At 39.7% G+C, this 22,892-nt stretch overlaps 1 protein-coding gene across 1 annotated transcript; it reads right to left on the bottom strand.

Annotated features, from left to right (window-relative positions):
* Window positions 1–86: 86 nt before the first annotated feature.
* LOC134301703 (nuclear body protein SP140-like) lies at window positions 87–21,885 on the bottom strand. The gene is made up of 14 exons (XM_062986541.1): window positions 21,742–21,885; window positions 19,450–19,762; window positions 12,665–12,784; window positions 11,446–11,576; window positions 10,504–10,545; window positions 10,356–10,422; window positions 10,025–10,222; window positions 9,728–9,867; window positions 9,578–9,640; window positions 9,330–9,448; window positions 7,363–7,468; window positions 6,727–6,801; window positions 5,750–5,893; window positions 87–182 (listed from the first exon to the last, which is right to left on the bottom strand). The coding sequence occupies exons 1-14, from the start codon at window positions 21,883–21,885 to the stop codon at window positions 87–89; spliced, it is 1,758 nt and encodes a 585-aa protein (XP_062842611.1).
* Window positions 21,886–22,892: the final 1,007 nt, after the last annotated feature.

The following is a 22,892-nucleotide window of genomic DNA, read 5'->3' as shown; positions in this document are numbered from 1 at the left end:
TGTGTGAATGTGTACATGATTTCTTCCTCACTGAGTAACATTAATGAAACAACAGTCTTTGGCTTTTAATTTTGAACTGTGGGTTACTAAAGAAGTGAAGACAAAGTGATGTTAAAAACTTTATGAAAATGCTGCTCAAAGATCTCACTCATTCTGGATCCCATCCTGCCAAACTCATTATGCTACATAGAGAGAAAGAAAGAGAAAACCAGTTAGTTTTCACTTACTTAACATATTAAACATATTAAATCCACAGTAACAAAAACATGTATTAGCTTATGTTAGTTGTTTCTCTACTATACAGTGGTGCTTGAAAGTTTGTGAACCCTTTAGAATGTTCTGTATTTCCGCATAAATATGACCTAAAACATCATCAGATTTTCACACAAGTCCTAAAAGTAGATAAAGAGAACCCAGTTAAACAAATGAGACAAAAATATTATACTTGGTCATTTATTTAATGGAATGATCTAATATTACATATTTGTGAGTGGCAAAAGTATGTGAACCTTTGCTTTCAGTATCTGGTGTGACCCCCCTTTGCAGCAATAACTGCAACTAAACATTTCCGGTAACTGTTGATCAGTCCTGCAGCACAGTGGCCAAGATCATCCAGCGTTTTAAAAGAGCAGGGTCCACTCAGAACAGACCTCGCGTTGGTCGTCCAAAGAAGCTGAGTGCACGTGCTCAGCGTCACATCCAACTGCTGTCTTTGAAAGATAGGTGCAGGAGTGCTGTCAGCATTGCTGCAGAGATTGAAAAGGTGGGGGGTCAGCCTGTCAGTGCTCAGACCATACGCCGCACACTACATCAAATTGGTCTGCATGGCTGTCACCCCAGAAGGAAGCCTCTTCTGAGGTCTCTACACAAGAAAGCCCGCAAACAGTTTGCTGAAGACATGTCAACAAAGGACATGGATTACTGGAACCATGTCCTATGGTCTGATGAGACCAAGATTAATTTGTTTGGTTCAGATGGTCTCAAGCATGTGTGGCGGCAATCAGGTGAGGAGTACAAAGATAAGTGTGTCATGCCTACAGTCAAGCATGGTGGTGGGAATGCCATGGTCTGGGGCTGCATGAGTGCAGCAGGTGTTGGGGAGTTACATTTCATTGAGGGACACATGAACTCCAATATGTACTGTGAAATACTGAAGCAGAGCATGATCGCCTCCCTCCGGAAACTGGGTCGCAGGGCAGTGTTCCAGCATGATAATGACCCCAAACACACCTCTAAGACGACCACTGCTTTATTGAAGAGGCTGAGGGTAAAGGTGATGGACTGGCCAAGCATGTCTCCAGACCTAAACCAAATAGAACATCTTTGGGGCATCCTCAAGCGGAAGGTAACTGTTGATCAGTCCTGCACACCGGCTTGGAGGAATTTTAGCCCATTCCTCTGTACAGAACAGCTTCAACTTTGCGATGTTGGTGGGTTTCCTCACATTAACTGCTCGCTTCAGGTCCTTCCACAACATTTCGATTGGATTAAGGTCAGGACTTTGACTTGGCCATTCCAAAACATTAACTTTATTCTTTTTTAACCATTCTTTGTAGGACGACTTGTGTGCTTAGGGTCGTTGTCTTGCTGCATGACCCACCTTCTCTTGAGATTCAGTTCATGGACAGATGTCCTGACATTTTCCTTAAGAATTCTCTGATATAATTCAGAATTCATTATTCCATCAATGATGGCAAGCCGTCCTGACCCAGATGCAGCAAAACAGGCCCAAACCATGATACTACCACCACCATGTTTCACAGATGGGATAAGTTTCTTATGCTGGAATGCAGTGTTTTCCTTTCTCCAAACATAACGCTTTTCATTTAAACCAAAATTTTGTTCTCATCTGTCCACAAAACATTCTTCCAATAGCCTTCTGGCTTGTCCACGTGATCTGTAGCAAACTGCAGACGAGTAGCAATGTTCTGTTTGGAGAGCAGTGGCTTTCTCCTTGCAACCCTGCCATGCACACCATTGTTGTTCAGTGTTCTCCTGATGGTGGACTCATGAACATTAACATTAGCCAATGTGAGAGAGGCCTTCAGTTGCTTAGAAGTTACCCTGGGGTCCTTTGTGATCTCACCGACTATTACACGCCTTGCTCTTGGAGTGATCTTTGATGGTCGGCCACTCCTGGGGAGGGTAACAATGGTCTTGAATTTCCTCCATTTGTACACAATCTGTCTGACTGTGGATTGGTGGAATCCAAACTCTTTAGAGATGGTTTTGTAACCTTTTCCAGCCTGATGAGCATCAACAACTCTTTTTCTGAGGTCCTCAGAAATCTCCTTTGTTCGTGTTATGATACACTTCCACAAACATGTGTTGTGAAGAGCAGACTTTGATAGATCCCTGTACTATGAGAGACAAAATGAGAAAAAAAAATCCAGGAAAATAAGTATTTGGTCAATAACAAAAGTTCAACTCAATACTTTGTAACATAACCTTTGTTGGCAATGACAGAGGTCAAACGTTTCCTGTAAGTCTTCACCAGGTTTGCACACACTGTAGCTGGTATTTTGGCCCATTCCTCCATGCAGATCTCCTCTAGAGCAGTGATGTTTTGTGGCTGTCGCTGGGCAACATGGACTTTCAACTCCCTCCACAAATTTTCTATGGGGTTGAGGTCTGGAGACTGGCTAGGCCACTCCAGGACCTTGAAATGCTTTTTACGGAGCCACTCCTTCGTTGCCCGAGCGGTGTGTTTGGGATCATTGTCATGCTGGAAGACCCAGCCATGTTTCATCTTCAATGCTCTCACTGATGGAAGGAGGTTTTGGCTTAAAATCTCATGATACATGGCCCCGTTCATTCTTCCCTTAACACGGATCAGTCGTCCTGTCCCCTTTGCAGAAGAACAGCCCCAAAGCATGATGTTTCCACCCCCATGCTTCACAGTAGGTATGGTGTTCTTGGGATGCAACTCAGCATTCTTCTTCCTCCAAACACGACGAGTTGAGTTTTTACCAAAAAGTTCCATTTTGGTTTCATCTGACCACATGATATTCTCCCAATCCTCTTCTGGATCATCCATATGCTCTCTGGCAAACTTCAGACGGGCCTGGACATGTACTGGCTTAAGCAGGGGGACACGCCTGGCACTGCAGGATTTGAATCCCTCTCGGCGTAGTGTGTTACTGATGGTAGCCTTTGTTACTTTGGTCCCAGCTCTCTGCAGTTCATTCATCAGGTCCCTCAGTGTAGTTCTGGGATTTTTGCTCACCGTTCTCATGATCATTTTGACCCCATGGGATGAGATCTTACGTGGGGCCCCAGATCGAGGGAGATTATCAATGGTCTTGTATGTCTTCCATTTTCTTACAATTGCTCCCACAGTTGATTTATTCACACCAACCTGCTTGCCTATTGTAGATTCACTCTTCCCAGCCTGGTGCAGGTCTACAATTTTATTCCTGGTGTCCTTCGACAGCTCTTTGGTCTTGGCCATGGTTGAGTTTGGAGTCTGACTGTTTGAGGCTGTGGACAGGTGTCTTTTATACAGATAACGAGGTCAAACAGGTGCCATTAATACAGGTAACGAGTGGAGGACAGAAGAGCTTTTTAAAGAAGAAGTTACAGGTCTGTGAGAGCCAGAAATCTTGCTTGTTTGTGGATGACCAAATACTTATTTTACACCATAATTTACAAATAAAGTCTTTAAAAATCCTACAATGTGATTTCCTGGATTTTTTTTTTCTCATTTTGTCTCTCATAGTTGAAGTGTACCTATGATGAAAATTACAGACCTCTCTCATCTTTCTAAGTAGGAGAACTTGCACAATCAATGGCTGACTAAATACTTTTTGACCCCACTGTATTGGATCATTTTCCTCAGTAAGTAAATGACCAAGTATAATATTTTTGTCTCATTTGTTTAACTGGGTTCTCTTTATCCACTTTTAGGACTTGTGTGAAAATCTGATGATGCTTTAGGTCATATTTATGCAGAAATATAGAAAATTCTAAAGGGTTCACAAATTTTCAAGCACCACTGTATGTCCAGCGACATATAGTAGAGTATTTAGACCTAAAGCTTAACTTTATTCAGACTTTACTGTGTTGTGGATTCGATTTTGAATATATATAGTTTACATTTTATCCATACATTTATCAAAACGAATCAACCATATTGGCAAAGTCAAAACATAAGCCTAGTACTAGTCCACCTGTTGACACAGTTCGGAAAGGTACACACTTTTTCTCACAAGGTCCCACAATTTACATTCCATTGTCAGAACAAAAACCAAGCAATGAATTCCAAGGATCTGCCTGTGGATCTCTGTGATCAAACTGTAGCAAAACATTGACCAGGCTGAGGAAATGAAGTAACATCGAAGGGTTTGAGTGTTGCAAGGACTTTAATGGCCTCAATAATCTTGAATTGGAAGAGGTTTTGCACAACCTTTAACCATACTACAGTTGACTATCCACCCAAATTGGGCATTTGAGGCAAGAAAAGCCTTGGCTGGGGAGGTTAAAAGAACCCAACGGTCACTCTTAAAGAGCTCTAAAAGGTCAGGACTCTGCGCTAGCCAGGAAAGTTTTTCATTACCCAACTCATTAATGTTTTAATAACCTTGCTTTGTGAACAGGATAGGGCCTTCCCCAGAAAAGAGTTGCCAGAAAGTTAGAAAAAAAAACTATTTACGTAGTTTATTTCTTTACAATGTGGCTGTAACAGCTGAACTAGTAGGGAGGGCTGTCCACATACTCTTGGCCATACATGATTTATGATGATCCCTCTTTGCAAATGTTAATACCTCTGTTATTGCATATATCACAACAATTTGCAAAACAATTAAATTAATTTTAAAAAATAAGAACATGATATAATATTTGTCAAAAAAGTAGCTGCCCACATAGTTACTCGGTCAACCGGTTTATTCAATTTAATCACTAAACCAATTAAGCTAAATCAAGCTATTATCTATTATCTAAATTCAGTTGTGACCTTAAAGTCTCTACAGGAACACTAAGCAAGGAGAAAATTCCAGTAAATATTTTTGTAATACATGATTCTCTTCCAGTTAACAAACCCGTGTTTAGGGGTTTATCATGTCACTGAACTGAGCTATTATCTGCAAATATAGAAAATTTGGCACAGTGATGAATCCACTTAGGAGTGACCAGTCAGCTATACATCTCTTCAGGCAGTAACTCATCCAGGGTGTCAGTTTTTATAAATACATCGGAAAAACTGCATATGTCTTTACTCCTGGAAAAGATTAGTGTTTGTGACTCCACAATATAAAAAATAGTGGGATTCATGGGAAGGTAGCAAGGTAAAACCACTGCTTAACAAAAGGAACATCAGTTCTGGTTTAAAAAAAAACTTTTTTAGAGGAAAATGATCTTATTTTTTCAGACAAAGAGCAAATACATTGTACCAGCAGTCAGACATGGTGGTTTTAATGTGATGGTGTTGGGGTGCTGTGTCAGTGCCTAGAAAACTTGCTGTAGTTGAGGAAACAATGTTTAACAGTGTGTATTAGACGATTCAAACAAAGAGACTTAAGTGGTCAATGTTTTTTGACAAGTGTGATATACTGTAGGTGTTGAATAACTTTGTTCTTTGAAGAAACAAAATCATATTGTTTAAACTGTGTTGTGTTTTACTGAAGTTCCCCTTTATAATATATTTTGTATAATAATCTGACATTGTTCAGTGTGACAAATAGGGAAAAAGGGACAAATACTTTTTCACTGAACTGTACCTGGCCCAGCACACACAGTGTTTGAGTCTCACCATATTAAATTTGCTGCAGTTTTGAAAGATGAGTTTGACATCATTCACAAACTCTCCAACTGTTTTATATTCTTTATTCTGCAGCTTGGTCTTCACTCGGTCCAGCCACATGGGTCTCGAGATCACTCTGCTGTACTCCTCCACCTGTGCACAGTTCAACAATTATATATTATATATATTATATATTCAGATTATATAACAAAATATAATTTATATAAATCATTATAAAACATTTAATTCATTATGTTGCATCCATTAAGCCATTACATCACATTAGAGTCCTGTTAAACATACAAAATATGTATTTGCACCTGCAAAAACTGAAAATAATCCATGTTTAACCAAGGCAGAACAATACTGTGGCTAAAAGCCACAAAATAGTGTAAGGAAAATGGCAAACCACAAGTGCCACCCCAACACCACTAACTGGCAGGGATTTATTGGTGGGGTTTTCTCAAAAAAAAGGATGTGACGCCACCTCTTAACTTTCCCTTTGTTTCTTGACTTTCCCTTTGGGATTAATAAAGTAATCTATCTATCTCTGGGGCAATCCACATGGGCGGTTCTGTCAAGAGGCCCAAATATGTTGCGACACCGGGCTGAATCCCAAAAAGAACCAGACCAACCATGCAGCACTGTATGATGAGTTCAGAGAAACGCAGGTTTGCAAACAAAGGAGCTGGCAAGGCTAAAAGGGAGAAACCATGATACATAGAAAAACTTTAATTTGGAGTAAATTAACACTTACACAGGTGAGTTTCCATTCTGATGGCCACAACTCTTTAACATGGCTCACTGCCAAACTCATTCAGCAGCTGCCATGTAACACACCGTGCAAAAAGTTACATGGGGGCGAAACAGTTGCAACTTGATGGTGGAAGGGCTACTAATCTTCTGATTAGTAGTCCAGTTCCTTAAATGCTGGGGTACATTAGCATAGATAGGAGGAAAAGGTCATTAATAAAAGAGATTCTTACTTTTGCAGTGGGGTCTTCAGTAAACACTCGCTGATGATCCTCTTTATACAAACACAACAGCAAATACTCACAGCGCTGATAAAAGAAAACACAATAAAATGGCTTTGTGTGCCATTTATTTTATTTATTCAGTTTTCTTACTCCTTATATTTATCAATCCCTCCCTTAGACACAACATCATACTAGCGTTATAGCCCATATAACACTTCTCAACAGTTCAGGAGTTCTTGTGTATATTGCTTTTAATAATGTGCTTCACAGTTTTAATGGGAGGCAAGTCTACAGGCAGACCAGTCTAGCACCCATTCTTTCTTACTACAACATTTACATTTTCAGTATTTAGCTGACACGTTTATTCAAAGTGGCTTACAGTACTGTGACAGTATACTGTCTAAGCGATTGAAGGTTAAGGTCTTTGCTCAAGGGCCCAACAGCGGCAACCTGGCAGCGGTGGGGCTTGAACCAGTGACCTTTTGATTACTAGTTCAGTACCTTAACCACTTTGCTACAACTGCCCTACAAAGCCACAGTTCAGTTTATATTTCATAAAGAAGCATGTTGGTTTTTAATGCATTGCTGTGTAATACATATCTATACAGCTCGTGTGTGTGTGTGTGTGTGTGTGTGTGTGTGTACCATGATGTTTCCAGATAGAGGTCTGTTTAAAGCTTCCATTTGGGTCATGGGAAGCCACAGTCCCTGGTAAGCCTTCAACACACAGTAGGTGCATATCCATTTATCCCTACACACACACACACACACACACACACACAGTGTAATAATGAAACATTAATTTATAGTTGGGAAAACTAGTTGGGCAAATTAGTTTTAAACCACTTTTGCAATATAGGCATCATTTCAGTGCTTATATTCACTTCAAATTTACACACACTTTTTTTAAACTTTGTACTTGAACAAAAAGTATGTTTTTATAAACATAACAAAAACAATCATTTTATAATAACGTTTAGAAATAATTATTTATTTTAGTCCATTCCTTTTTGGAAATCTTCTGTAAAATTCATTATACATTTTCATTAGATTCAAGTCAGGAGGTTTGCATGTTAATTTACCTAATGTTTATGTGATATTTTAGATCTAAATTATTTTAGTTCTGTGTGTTTACTGTTCTCTAAAATGTTGTTCCTGCTGCTTTTGGTGTAACAGACCGCTTCGCTGCCCCGAAGGTCAAACAACACCCCATTAAAAAAAATTAGAACTTTTGGGCAATGTTTTGGTGGTTAATTAAAACAACATAGCAATTACAGATAAAATTGTATGGCTGATCTTTTTAATCAACATTTTATAAACTGTCAACATGTTTTTAATTATTAATTAAACTTGCTGCTCTGATCATTGCAACATTAATAACTGAAAATCGAATTTGTCTATCTGTACTGCATAATTACCATCTGACTGAAGAGCAGCTGTTGTGCATCCTCTTTTTAAGGGTGGCGATCAGGCTGACTTAAACTGTTATAGGCCCCTATCTACTTTAATTGTTAGATGTTAAATAACAGTTAAATCAAAGTTTTGAACAATGTGACTTCTGCACTGGATGCTAAACAGTACTGTGCAGCAATATTTATTGATCTAGCAAAAGCTACTGACTCTATAGACCATTTCCTCTTTAAAGACAGGCCTTGGCCAGGGAGGTGAGCAGGAACAGAGGGTCACTCTGACAGAGCTCCAGTGTATCCTTGTGGAGATGGGAGAACCTATAAGAAGATCAACCATCCAGGCAGCACTCCAATAATGCCTTTTATGGTAGAGTGGCCAGACAGAAACCACTCCTGAGTAAAAGGCACAAGACAGCCCGCTTGGAGACTCTCAAGCCATGAGAAACAAAATTCTCTGGTCTGATTAAACCAAAATTAAACTTTTTGGCCTGAATAGCAATCGTCATGTCTGGAGGAAACCAGGCGCAGCTCATCACCTGGCTAATGCCATCCCTACAGAGTAGCATGCCGGTGGCAGCATCATGATGTTTTTCAGCAGCTGGACCGGGGTGACTAGTCCTGATAGAGGACTAGTCCTTGAAGAAAACCTGCTCCATGGTGCTCTGGACCTCAGACTGGGGCGAAGGTTTACCTTCCAAAATGACAACGACCCGAAGCACACAGCCAAGAGAACAAAGGAGTGGCTTCAGAGAAAGTCTGTAAATGTCCTTGAGTGGCCCAGCCAGAGCCCAGACATAAATCCAGTCAAACATCTGTGGAAGGAGCTAAAAATGGGTGTGTACTGAAGCTCCCCATCCAACCTGACGGAGCTTGCAAGAATACGCCAAGAGGAATGGGCAAAAATGTCTAGAAACAAGTGTGCCAAGCTCAAAGCTTCTTTCCCAAGATGCCTTAAAGCTGTAATTGCTGCCAAAGGTGCATCAACCAAGTATTAGGTTAAAGGTGTGTACAGATATGTAAAAATTCATATTTTCTAAACTCTGTTTTCACTTCGTAATTATTATTGGTAATTGTGTGTAGTATGTTTTAGGCAAAAAAGAAAACACAATCTATTATAGAATGAGTCTGTAACATAATAAAATGTGGAGAAGGTGGAAGGGGCGTGCAGACTTTCTGGCTTGACTGTATGTTGGTCTTTCTCACCCAAGTGTTTCTTTTTGCAGGTTTGGTAAATGGCAGTTATCATGAAAAGCACGAGGACACTCATCACAGCACACCAGATCTCCTTCAGAATTACAAATGAAGCAGATGTCATCATTATCCTAATCAAGAAAAAAAAAAGTTACACTGTATATATACATGTTTTTGTGGTGTTCATGTGGTATAAGAATTTGTCCTCAAGCAAGAAGCTATCATAGAATAACAATCTGTATAATGGGTTTAAGACTCACAGGCTCCTCATCATGGCAGCGATCACAAGGACACAACAGTGAATGAACAACCAGGATCTTCTTCTACAGATTGAAAACATGCTAGTTATTCTACAGCTGTGGTTCAAATGAGCAGAACATTCATACAAAAAAATTACATCTGCACTTTACCTTCACCAGGAAGTGTAAAGTTTTGCCATGACACAGTATATCTATCCTACAGTGGACATCTGACAAAGTGGATTCCTGGTTTACAAACTCCTCAGGGGTGAACCAGCGCTCCTCTGTACGGATGCTTTTACTATTTTTCCCTGCAGCACACAAACACACGTTCATGGGGGACTTATTTTTTTGTATTTAATCATGGCATCCTACAAATATAATTTCACATTAGCAACATATTACTTCAAGGTAATTTCGGAGTTGACCCTGCCATATTACACACATTACTCCTGACTGATCACCTACCTGTAAATCTGCTTTTATACAAGACCCCACTAATAGAACCACAACTGACAGGTAAGGAAGGAGCCTCAAACATAGACAAATCTGCTGGTTCACTCTCTTCTTCTTCTTCCTCTTCTTCTTGTAGCCTGATTTTCTCCTTACCCTCCTCGTCCTGGTCATCGTCACTTAATTCTACCGGCTCAACATCGGATATTAACACTATCAGAGAGTGGTGCAGCAATACAGAGAAACACATACATTTCAATATTGTACACAGATCTATCACATCAATATTACATAAATAATAATAAGTGGACTGTGAACTTGTCTGTGTGTTTCTGTATGTACTGACGAGGTCTGGAGCTTCCTGAAGGGCTGTAGTTTTCTGTAGTGATGTCGGTAAACTGCACTTTCTGATCCTATAAGGAGAACAAAATCAGTTATTTCTTCACAAATAAAAAACATTCAAACATGATAAATCTAAAAACAGGTCTCAATACCTTCTGAACACCAGTCTTAGGTAGAGCTTCCAGGTACCCTTCCTTACATATAAGAAAAAAGGAGCACAGATGAATTTTTAAAGTAACAATTTTTTAATGTTGGAGCAAAAATAATAAGCCCCAGACTTAACGAATGAGTCATATCCATAGTAATATTTATATTCATTTTTAATAATTATGTAGGCATGTCCAATTCCCCCCACTGCACTGTCAACTTTCGCTTTATGCACAACATTTATGCTGGCTAAGGAGTACAGTAGACGACACAACTCCTTCAATATAATTAAACCCAATAAAGAAACATGCTTTATCACAAGTATTCTGTTCATGCTTACACCTTAAAAAGACAATAAGAGTCACTGTTGCAGAGGCAACTTTAGTGATACTCCATACGAATGTTGCTCCCTCAGACATGGCCAACTGTGGCAGGTCAAACAGGACCTAGTCAGGTGACACTACTGAGATTTAGCTGTGGTGAGCTACCATCATGGACTGCTGTGTTGCAAAACATACCCTACAATTACTAATTATAATAATATGTATTATTTTAAAGATGCTCTAGATAAAATCTGAGGCAGATAGATTGTAGAATTGTAGGATCAGACCCTAGGTCGTAGGTCTTATGCCTTTGTGTGTGTGTGTGTGTGTGTGTATATGTGTTTTATTTTTAGTTCTGATTGGGCGTGAGCCGATTTCTGAAGTCAATGCTTAATGTTTTTTGTGTACAATAAAAGAACGACAACTGCATCTTTTGAGTTTTGTGTACTTTTGTGTTTAGCTTAATTTGTTAAACTTTTCCCCACTTTTAATCCACTGTATCTGGTTACGGCCCGACCCAGACAGGGACATAACAAGCATGATTTGAATAATTGGCTTGAGAAACTGATTTCAGTATTTAGCTAAATGATTGGGAACTTTACTCCAGTGTAGCCCTATAGTTACCTTTATAAGGTTCAGCAGGGGAATATTGTAGCAGATGCTGTATTTCCAGTTCCTGCTGCTCCCCTTTCCTGCATGCTTCTCAAAATCACCCGGGGTAAACCAGCATCCCTCAGACAGAATACACTTGTCACCTGAATAAAATGAACTTAAATAAATGTAATTCCTACTATCACTTGACACACTGTGTTTCTGTCTTTACCAGCATACTACTGTATATATGGTCATTGCTTTCTGATCTCTATCATCTGTTAAAGTGTTTCTTGTGTCTTACTTTTTCCCTACATTTTTGGCAAGGGTTTTCTTTATTTATTAAAACTCCCTGTGTGGAAATTTATGTTCATGAACTTGTCAAACTGTATAATATATTGTTTTATTATTAAAGGTAATAAAATGTGTTATTTTAAGTAATAGTAATGTTTTATTTTAAACAGTATTCCTGATATAATTAGCAGTTACAGTATATCCACTTCACATTTACCTACAGAATGTTTTTTGAATTTTTACTTTCACTCTGTACATCTGAGTAGATGCCTATAGTCTGTGGTGTCCTTCAGTGTTTGGTTGTTGGACCAGTTCTATTTAATCTGTACATGGTTCAGTTTAGTCAAATCCTACAAGACTATGACATCTCTCATGACAGCTATGCAAATGCTCAGATATATTTTGTGCTCTCATCAAATGACTATGGTCCCATTGTCTCTTTATGTTCCTGAATTCCCATACAAGTAAACAACTCCAACTAATTCAAAATGCAGCTCTAAGACGTCTTACTAAAACCAATGGGACACAGTAATTTGATTTTTAAATCTTGTCTTTAAATTACTGAATGGTTCTGGGGCCTTATATCTGTCTAACGCTGCTAGTATCCCTACTGATAACTACAAGTATAAACCCAGTGTGGCTCTCAGATGATTAGGAACTGTTATGATAAGAATCTGTTACGATAGGAAGTTGGTGCAATAGGTAAATACTTAACAAGATTTTAGCTTCTTTGCTACTGAGGGGTTTGCTACTCCAAAAAAAATTAGAAAAGCCTTGACATGAGACTTTTCCCCCTTTATATCCCAATCTAGTCATTTTCAAATTCCTGTTGCATCTTGCCACCCTCTTTTACTTGTACCATTTATACAAGCCTTGTAGATACATTTCTATATAAACTGCACTAACAGTGTTTATAAATAATTTAGTGTTTAAAATTTTTAATAATATGTGTCTGTACCTCTCGCCAGTTTCTCTTTGTACAGCCTGCCCTTCTTGTTGCCACATGTAACAGGAAGCTGTTTTTTTAAGCGTATTGAACTCCAACCATCCTGCTTCTCTCCTTCCCTAAATATTGATGCTAAAAAGAGAAAAGTCATTACTAATGGTACTGAATGTGTGGCAGGAACACATCCTGGGCAGGGTGCCAGTCCATCACAGTATGAAACATTCACACTCACATTTATTTTTATTCACATCTTGGGGTAATTAACTGCCAATTCACAAACTGCATCTGGACAGTAAGAGGAAACTAATGTAACCAGAGGAAAACCACATGGACACAGGGAGAGCACGCTCCTCAAACAATATAAATCTAGACTTAAGGATTGCAAGTGGGCCTTAGTAATCCAGTGTGTTGATAAAAATGTGCTTTTTTCTTGTTGTTCATTACAGAATAAAACAATGACAAATTTGATTTATTCATTCATTTTCAATAACCAATTTATCCTGATCAGCATTGTGGTGGGTACAGTGTACAGTGAAAAAATAGAATGAAAACAATCACACAATCACTAATTTAATTACTGACTCACTGACTGATGTACATCTATGGGTAATTTAAAATAGCGAATTCACTTTTTACATTTTTAAGGATTTAGGAGAAACACTCCTTACAAGCACTGACTACAGAACTGAGGATCAATCCCAGGTCCCTGATACTTTGAAGCTGTGCATTACTTACTCTACAAGCTGTGCCACTTTGCAACTTATGAAATTTTATGTTTTGCTGTTTACATTTTTAGACAGATAATTCAGATTTTATTGTACAGGCTACATTTTATGTTGTTGTTAGCATCTAAGAAAAAAAGGTTTTTGTTGTTAATGGGCTTGATAAACAAGTCTTTAGCTATAGCAACGGTTGAGAATCATTGAATTAGAAGCTGTGCGGTTTAACAGCACAAATAATACATTGGTTTTCTCTGAAACTGTAATGCTGGACTTGCTCTGGTCCAGAACCTCATGACAGAACATAAATCCACATTATGCACTAGTTATTAGGGTTGCAGTGCGGGCGGCACAGTGGCTAACTGGGTAGCACTGGCGGTCCGGGTCCTTTCTGTGCAGAGTTTGCAAGTTCTTCCTGTGTCTGCATGGGTTTCCTCCGGGTGCTCTGGTTTCCTCCCACAGTCCAAAAACATGCAGCCAGGCTAATTGGAGACACTGAATTGTCCTTTAGGTACCTAAGCACTAAGATGCATAAACCAGTGCATTGTAGTGCCAGTCCCGAGCCCGGCGTAAAGGAAGGGCATCCGGCATAAAAACTGTGCTAAATCAATAATGTGGATTATGATCTGCCGGTGACCCCGAACGGGAGCAGCCGAGGAAATAGAGAGAGAGATTAGGGTTGCAGTGTTTCACGTGTAAAGTCATCCCGGGCTGATTCTGGGGGTTTCCTTTCTTTACTCTTTTTCTAAGCACAGAACTGAGAGCTGGTTGTCACAGGCTTCTCCGGTCATCTGTGACAAACAGTTAACAGCTCTGTGTTATCCTTGTTGTAACCACATTCTCCATTGAGGGAGTTTGTAAATGTTTTTGTGTTTGTTGTTTTGGCTCATTCCTTTGTGATTTTTCCTTTTTATTAGTGGCCTCTATCCACAGTATTGTTGTACCTTAAAAACTTTGTGTTATGTGGGGAGAGGAAGGACCCAAGGATGCAGAGAACAAATCATAATTCAAATCCTAGTTTTTATTTAACAATAAATAATAGTAAACAAAAGACAACATAAAAGGCGAAAAATAACGGGAACGGGGCGGTGAACCCCGAATGAAGCCGCTGGCGCCGCAGGCAACTGAAAAAGAAAAAACACACACAAGAAAAGGGGAAGCGCAGGGCACGAACCCGGATCGCTCAGGAGCGAGGCATTCGCTTAACTCACCGCGAAATTTAGCCATGAGGGAAGGAAGAGCTCCTGCGCTCTATAAGGAGCGCTGTGGGTGCCGACCCACCGGTAAGCCAGTCGATTAGAAAACAAACAAAACAAAATATAACAAAATACAGCTTTAAGTAAAAGCTGTTCCGGCATTGTCACCAGCACTAGATATGCTGGGAAGGAGCCGGAGCCAAAACGGCTTTTGATAAAAGCCACTCCGGCATCGTGACCAGCACTAGCTATGTTGGGAAGGAGCCGGAGCCCAAACGGCTTTTGATAAAAGCCACTCCGGCATGGTCACCAGCACTAGCTATGCTGGGAAGGAGCCGGAGCCCAAACGGCTTTTGATAAAAGCCACTCCGGCATGGTCACCAGCACTAGCTATGCTGGGAAGGAGCCGGAGCCCAAACGGCTTTTGATAAAAGCCACTCCGGCATTGTCACCAGCACTAGCTATGCTGGGAAGGAGCCGGAGCCCAAACGGCTTTTGATAAAAGCCACTCCGGCATTGTCACCAGCACTAGCTATGCTGGGAAGGAACCAGAGCCATAACGGCTTTTGATAAGTCACTCCGGCACTCCGGCATTGTCACCAGCACTAGCTATGCTGGGAAGGAACCAGAGCCATAACGGCTTTTGATAAGTCACTCCGGCATTGTCACCAGCACTAGCTATCCTGGGAAGGAGCCGGAGCGACAAAGAGATAGAAGGGCAATAATGTCAAAAAGCGCAGTTTCGAACCGGTGCTGAGGGGAATGACAAAGCCGTGGCTTAACCCACTCAGCCAAAGTGGTTAAGGGGAATCTGCTTAAAGCTTTTGACTTAAGAAGCTGCTGCACAGTGAACGTTAGCCCAGCGCTAACCCGCAGCTAACGTTGCATGCAGTGGCTGGTTACAAAACGCCAAGCAAAAGGCAGCACGAGGGCTGCACGAAATCGCACCAGCTACCCAAACAAAATAAACTAACCCTGGCTTACCTCGGCCTTGCGATCTACACACCCTAACGCCCTAGAAGGCGCCAGGGGTAACCCGGTGTAGTGATGTGACATTTGAAGCGAGGCTTCGGAGCCTGTGTCGAGCAAAAAGGGGCGTGTCAAATGAAGCCCCGGTTCGAGGCGTGTATTGTGACGTAAAAAATCACGTGACTCATGACAAACGAGGCCTCGGATTCAGTGGGACACGTCATCGTTTCATTTTGCGTGCCGCTACGGTAGCGGCACGCAACCGCATAAAGAGGGTTTGAACCGCAAGGCACTTTGTGGGTTTTGAGTTGGCGTTGTTTGGTGTGGTTGCGAGGCGATTGGAGTGTGCGTTACAGTTAGTTTGTAAAGTTTAGTAATAACATTATAGATTATATCAGTTATAATTATTACAGTAATATTATCAGTTATTAATATAATTATATCTAATATTTATATTATTAGGTTAGGGTTTAGTAGACTAGTTAGTTGAGTAGTTTAGTGTTTTATATATATAAAACACTAAACTACTGAACTAAATATATATATATAGTATTATATATCTTAATTACCTATATTATTATTAATATACATCTGTATTATCATTTATATACATCTATATTATCTACATACATCTATATTATCTACATACATCTATATTATTTTAATATAGAGTGTAGGTTAGTTGTAGGCTAGATAGACACCATGGAGCCACCCAGAAAGAGGAGGACTTCTCCTGTCTGGGAACATTTTGAATTGTTTGCTCAAAACAAGGTATGTCATAATTGTATTGTCAGAAAATTGTATATTCAGAAAGTAATCATTACAATATCCTCCATAACCTATACATAATGTGTTTTACTGTCATGATGCAGGTAAGGTGCTTGCTGTGTCATAAGGAGCTCACTTACAGCAACAACACATCCTCCATGATAAGGCATTACAGAGCAATACATGAGCATGCACAGTCTGCTGCCAGTGGTCCAGACACCAGTCAAAGTAAATAATAAATAAATAATCTTTATTTAATTATCTACATCATGTGTTTGGCCCTTGTAATAACTTCAATTACATATTGTTTCAGATTCCAGAAAGAAAATAGTGGATGATGCCCTGGTCAATATGGTCATCAAAGACTCACAACCCTTTTCCATTGTGGAAGATGTGGGCTTTAAGGAATTAATTCATGTACTGGAACCGACATATGTTCTACCAACCAGACAGGTGTGCATGGTAGGGATGTGTTTTATGATTTTCTTTGCTACTTAAACATGAAATTAATAGTAGGTCAACTCTTCATATTTGATTTTAAAGGCTCTAAAGGCAATGGTGGACAAGCAGTATGAGGAGGCTAAGGAGAAGGCCAAGAAAACACTGCCAAAAGTCGTGTCTGTCAGCCTCACATCTGACATGTGGACTTCAATCAATATGGACGCATACCTTGCAGTCACTTGTCATTTCATTGATGAAGAGGACCAGCTAGGGACCATTTTGCTTGGGGTAGAGCATTTTCCAAGTACCCATACTGCAGAGAACCTAGCAATGGCTCATTCAAGATTCATGGAGGAGTGGGGCATAAAGGACAAAACTAAATGTATAGTGACAGATGCTGCAGCCAACATGATTGCTTGTGTTAACAATTTAAATGTTAGACATGCTCTATGTGTCGCTCACAATCTAAATCTTATAGTAAAAAAGTCCTTTGAAGAAGTACCAGGCCTGTCTGAGTTGAGGGCAAAATGTCGCAAAATGGTTACTTATTTTAGAACCAGCACGACTGCCAAGGAAAACATTGACGCAGGTACAAAAGCAGATGGGCCTCCCATCTCTTAAAATGATATTAGAAGTGGACACCAGGTGGAACAGCACATATGTCATGCTGGAGCGCCTGTATAACCTTAGAGAGCCAGTTGGAGCAGCTCTGGCCTCTCTAAGGACTGAAATAACCCCTCCAACATCTCTGGAATATGAAATAATTAAAGAGACAATTCAGGTTCTTGGTGCTTTTCAGCAGGCTACCATAGAGCTGTCAGGGGAGAAATGGGTAAGTGCATCCAAGGTAATACCAATGCTCAAGATGCTAAGCCACACTACCCAGAACAAGACTAAGAGCTTGACCTCGAGCATGGCAAGGCAACTTGGAGCGAATCTGGTACGCCGGGTAATAGACCGCTCTTTAAAGGCAGAGACAATAACTGTCAGGACCATGCCAACTCTGCTGGATCCGAGGTTTAAAAAGCTGGGATTCTTGAGCTCCACTAAATTGGAAGAAGCTATAACAAGGTTAAAAGGGAATTGTGCTGAAATCATCAGAAACACTCCCTCATCAACCCCCCTTCATCTACAAGAGGCCATACAAACAGACCAATCATCTGACAGTGGTAAGTTTTTCTTCGGTTTAGTAATATGTGATATATATATATATATATATATATATATATATACTGTATATATACTGTATATATATATATATACTGTATATACTGTATATATATACAGTATATATATATATATGCATATGTGTGTGTGTATGTGTGTGTATAATGTAATATCAATCACTGATTGCTGTTTTTGTACCCTTGTACACTTATAGGTGACCTTTGGCATTTGCTGGACTCCAATGTGGGACAGAGCAGGCACAATTCGAGTGCAATAGTTGATGCAACCATTGAAGTTGACAGATACTTATCTGAAGTAAACCTGCCCAGACAAGAATATCCACTCATGTACTGGAGCAAACATAAATATATATATCCACATTTATATAAGTTGGCACAAACGTTTTTATGCATTCCAGCCTCCTCAGTGCCATGTGAAAGGGTATTCTCTAAGGCTGGGGAGATTGTATCCAAAAAAAGGAATCGCCTAAACCCCAACACTGTTAAAAAGCTTATGTTTTTAAATAAAAATCAATAAGTTGAATTTGTCCCTTCTCCATACTTCTTTGTCGTAGTTTACTGTCCTTCACTCAAAGTTCAATAAACACATCATTCATAAAGCACTCTTGCACTCCCAGTTTAATAAGCACATTTACATTCAGTGTCAGTGTCATCATTGTTGTATTTATTTTAAGTGTTTATCATCACTTAATACCTAATAATATTTCCTAGCAAACAACCTTTTATATTCATTGATACAGAGTGGCAAAGATGGTTGATTTCCTATATAGACATTCAAAGATACTCTGGCTCAGATTACTGTAGATTGTCATATTTCTCTTTTAACAGCAGGTGTCACTAGTGAGAACAGTTCATGAGGCTTCGAGTAATGAACCTTTTGGCGAATGTTTGGACTGGAAAGCCCCATTGGTTCATGAGGCTTCATTTTGCCATCACTAACCCAGTGTTCCTAAAAAAGGAAAGTGGTGGCGTGCTGGAGAGCCACCATGCTAAACAAAAGGGAAGGATCTGCAAACAAAAGGTGCGACGCCTGCAGCCTGGCGACAGCCCCTTAAATAGGGGAACTGCAGCTGCAGGTCGTTTGCCCTAACGAGCTGGCCGCCTATTTGAGGCCAAGCTCTTAATTGCACTGTAATGCCTGCGACGTCAGGAACGAGTGGTCGGTTCTACTGACGCCGCAGACACCTTACACTTTGCACTTTTTTTTTTGTTCTTGTGAGTGGGGAACAATCTGCCCAAAACATAAATAGTACAATTTTACTGTAAATTTTTGTAAAATTTTACTGTAAAGTTTTCTTTTTCTTTGTAACCACCCTAAAGATTTAGAAAAATGATTGGCCATTAAATTACCTCTAGGTGTGCACGAGTAAGTAAATTACAAGTTAATAAGTGAAAAAGTAAATATGTGATGTCCTGTAATGGATTGGTGTACAGGATGTATTTCTGTCCTGCACCTAGTTTGCTGGTGATGTTGGACCCATCACAACCCTGACCAGGATAGAGTGTTTAAGAAATCAAATTCTTGCCTGGTTTCTTCTGTTGAGATGTAGAGCGAGTTGAAGGACCTGGTTTTTCCTCATCTGTCTTCTCAAAGCTTTTCTTTCTTTTTAGTCCTCTTTTCATTTCCTCTCCTGTCTTTTCTTCTTTCTGGACTGATTCTATAAGACTGCTCTGGAGCAGGCGCAACACTGTATATTTCTGCAAGATGTGATCCTTAAACACACATCTCCAAAATAACCTATAACGATGCCCTCCCTTCTTCTCCAGCTGGTCCAGAATCTGATACACACCCTTCTGTCTCCTCTCCTTACTTTTCATCTTCATCACTTTCTGCAAAAAAAAAAAGAAAGAACGTAAAAATGGATTAGGTGACGTGTTTTATAAATACATTATGCATTCGCATGTATTGTTTGATCAGTAACTTTCACTAACTTTCCTTGGTGCACCTGAAAATACTGGGCAGCACCTAGAGCAGTTACTCTACTTTTTTTTTTTAGATTAGATTAGATTCAACTTTATTGTCATTACACATGTACAAGTACAAGGCAATGAAATGCAGTTTCGTAAAAACAATATACATATTAAGGTGCAGATTAATATTAAGGTGCTATGCAGGTTAAAGTGATTAAGGTGCTATGGACACGATCAAGGAATGTGTATGTTAAAACATGGTAAACAGATGTATACAGTATATATGGGATTTATGTACAAATGAGGTATGTACCAATGAAATACTAAGCGGAAAAAGGATAAAAATGTTTGTAGTGCAACCTTGCCAGGAGGAGAGATGTGGGGGGGGGGGGAGACAGAGTTCAATATGGAGACAGCTCTGGGGAAAAAGCTGTTCCTTAATCTAGTAGTCCTGGTCCGGAGGCTCCTAAAGCGCCTGCCAGAGGGCAGAAGGGCAAATAGTCTGTGTGCAGGGTGGGAGGAGTCCTTAAGAATGCTGCGAGCTCAACGCAGACAGCGTTTCCTCTGGACGTCCTCAATGGATGGAAGTGGAGTCCCTGTGATACGCTGGGCCGTTTTCACCACTCGTTGCAGTGCCTTGCGGTTCGCAAGATTGTTGATTGCAGATTGTTGTCCTCACACCATGTGGCCAGGTGCTGTACCCCCTCCCTGTAGGCTGACTCATCGTTGTTACTGATGAGTCTAATCACCGTGGTGTCGTCAGCAAACTTAATGATGGAATTGGATCCATGCACAGGCCTGCAGTCGTGTGTGAAAAGGGAGTAGAGGAATGGGCTCAGCACACAGCCCTGTGGTACGCCTGTATTGAGTGATATGGTGATGGAGTAGGTGTGGCCTGACTTAACATGCTGAGGTCTGTTAGTAAGAAAGTCCTTAATCCAGTGACAGAGGGAGGTGTTAATACCCAGTTAATCTCCAAGTTTAGTGACTAACTTAGAAGGGATTACGGTATTAAATGCTGAGCTGAAGTCAACAAACAGCATTCGTGCGTATGTGTTGCTAGTGTCCAGATGTGTGAGCACATGTGCAGCGCCATGGAGACAGCGTCCTCTGTACACCTATTGCTGCGGTATGCAAACTGATGTGGGTCCAGTGTGGGTGGGAGACAGTGCTTCAGGTGTGCCAGGACCAGTCAAACCCACCCCCAAGAGTTCACAAGAGGCTTTATTGTCATTTCAGCTATATACAAGTACATATGAAAAGAAACAACGTTTACTGAGTCATTTTTTACACACTCGTAAAAAATGGAGATGGGGTAAATTGTGTTTCTTTTCATATGTACGTACTTGTATATAGCTGAAATGACAATAAAGCCTCTTGTGAGCTCTTGGGGGTGGGGGCTAATGTTAATGTGTATGGTTTTGTAGTGTGTGGGTGTGTAAGTGTGTGTGTTGTGAAAAGTCGACATGGACTTTTTTTACTTCACTTTTTTCAACTTCAATAACTCCTGATCAGAATTAGTTAGAAGAAAAAAAATTATATTGTGATTGCGAACAACATTTGCCACAGGAATAAAATATTGGTAATGGTGTGATGTCTCATCTAAATTGACACAACTCTGAAATGACTTGCTCTATGGTCATGTCTATAACCTTACTATCAGGACACATTAAAAAGATACAGCCAGGTTCTGTTTTTCTATTGTTACATTACTGTTGGGTTAATAACACAGTCTTAACTATTTCGTTTCATTTGCTTCTGCAGATGTTGCCTCCTGATATTAAAAATATAAACTAATTAGTTTTAACTGCTGAACATTTAAACAAGTAATTTCTTTTATTTTAATAGTAATATAAAAGCCCATTTAATGCTGGAGAATTTTATTTTTAAACTCTTACCTGGTAGAGATCTTCTGGTAGCAGATTGTAGTCCCGGAGCTGGTTGAGGAAGGCTTGTGGTTCCTCCATACAAGAAATCTCTGTCTTCTTACAGTGAAACAAGTCACTCAGCTCTTCATCTGTTAGAAAATCCAGAGGATCCATGTAGGTCGATTTGGTTTCTTTTAATTCACCTGTATAATAAAATAAAACTTATTTAACAAGCACCAAAATGATTCTCAAATTCAGTCCTGGACTTGTGAAAGATGTGTTAGAAGAAGGAAAACACCTGTAGGACTGAAAAAAACATGGTTTGATAAAATTATATACACAATGTGCAGCAGACAACTTCTGCTTTGCTTTTGCGACCAAAGATGACTGACGAAAATTTTTGGCAGTATCTGAAAGTTTTAATCAAAGGCTTGTCTAAAATCTACCACAATTATGACAACAGAGGATTACCTGAAACTGGTGTATGAAAAACAGTGACTTCATTACATGACATTATATTGTTTCAAATACCAATATTACCTTTCACAATAATTGACAGTATACATGGCTTACCCTGTCTATTCACCTCAAGTTACTGAAAAATTAACATTCCATGTTGGTCTCTTACGTAAAGCCATGAGCAGCTTATGATGTCCCTTTTTTACTGTTTTAAACTTGTTGTATTAAGGCATAACAATTCTGCCACAATTTTGCAACTGATTACATGATTTGTGATTGATGGTGTATTAGCAGATCTGTGGTTAAAAATCTGATGATATAATTTAACAGTAAGTACACAATATCACACAGTGTGTCAAACATCCGACCAAATATTTATGAATAAGATCATATAGTCTGACAAGAAATGATCTGATAAAAGTACAGAGATCACACAGTGTGAATTTGGTTTAACCCAGAAAACAAAAGTAAAAAAGTGTTTTTGCTTGCTTCCTGCAAGGTTTGACATTTAAATATGCATAATCCAAAAACATAAAGGTAGTAAACACAAATTATTTTGTAATTTACATATTTAAACAAACACACACACACACACACACCACTCATACCTGATAAAAATATATTTCTGATCCACAGAGTCCAGCTGAGATTAATTTCTGTTCTCCTTCTCTCTCTTGCTCTCTCTATCTGACCTCTTTTTTTACATCAGTTTCATTGCGTCA

This window comes from Trichomycterus rosablanca, chromosome 2 (assembly GCF_030014385.1).
Source record: "Trichomycterus rosablanca isolate fTriRos1 chromosome 2, fTriRos1.hap1, whole genome shotgun sequence".
NCBI classification, from domain to species: domain Eukaryota; kingdom Metazoa; phylum Chordata; class Actinopteri; order Siluriformes; family Trichomycteridae; genus Trichomycterus; species Trichomycterus rosablanca.
The sequence above is the reverse complement of the archived record's forward strand: the minus strand, read 5'-3'. Positions and strand labels throughout refer to the sequence as shown.

Coding starts and splice junctions, on each gene's coding strand:
- LOC134301703 (XM_062986541.1), bottom strand. CDS start 21,885: ATGGATCCTCTGGATTTTCTAACAGATGAAGAGCTGAGTGACTTGTTT. Junction 10,223..10,355: donor TTCAGGAAGCTCCAGACCTC/GTCAGTACATAC, acceptor ACTCTCTGATAG/TGTTAATATCCGATGTTGAG. Junction 9,641..9,727: donor CTTTACACTTCCTGGTGAAG/GTAAAGTGCAGA, acceptor TTCAATCTGTAG/AAGAAGATCCTGGTTGTTCA.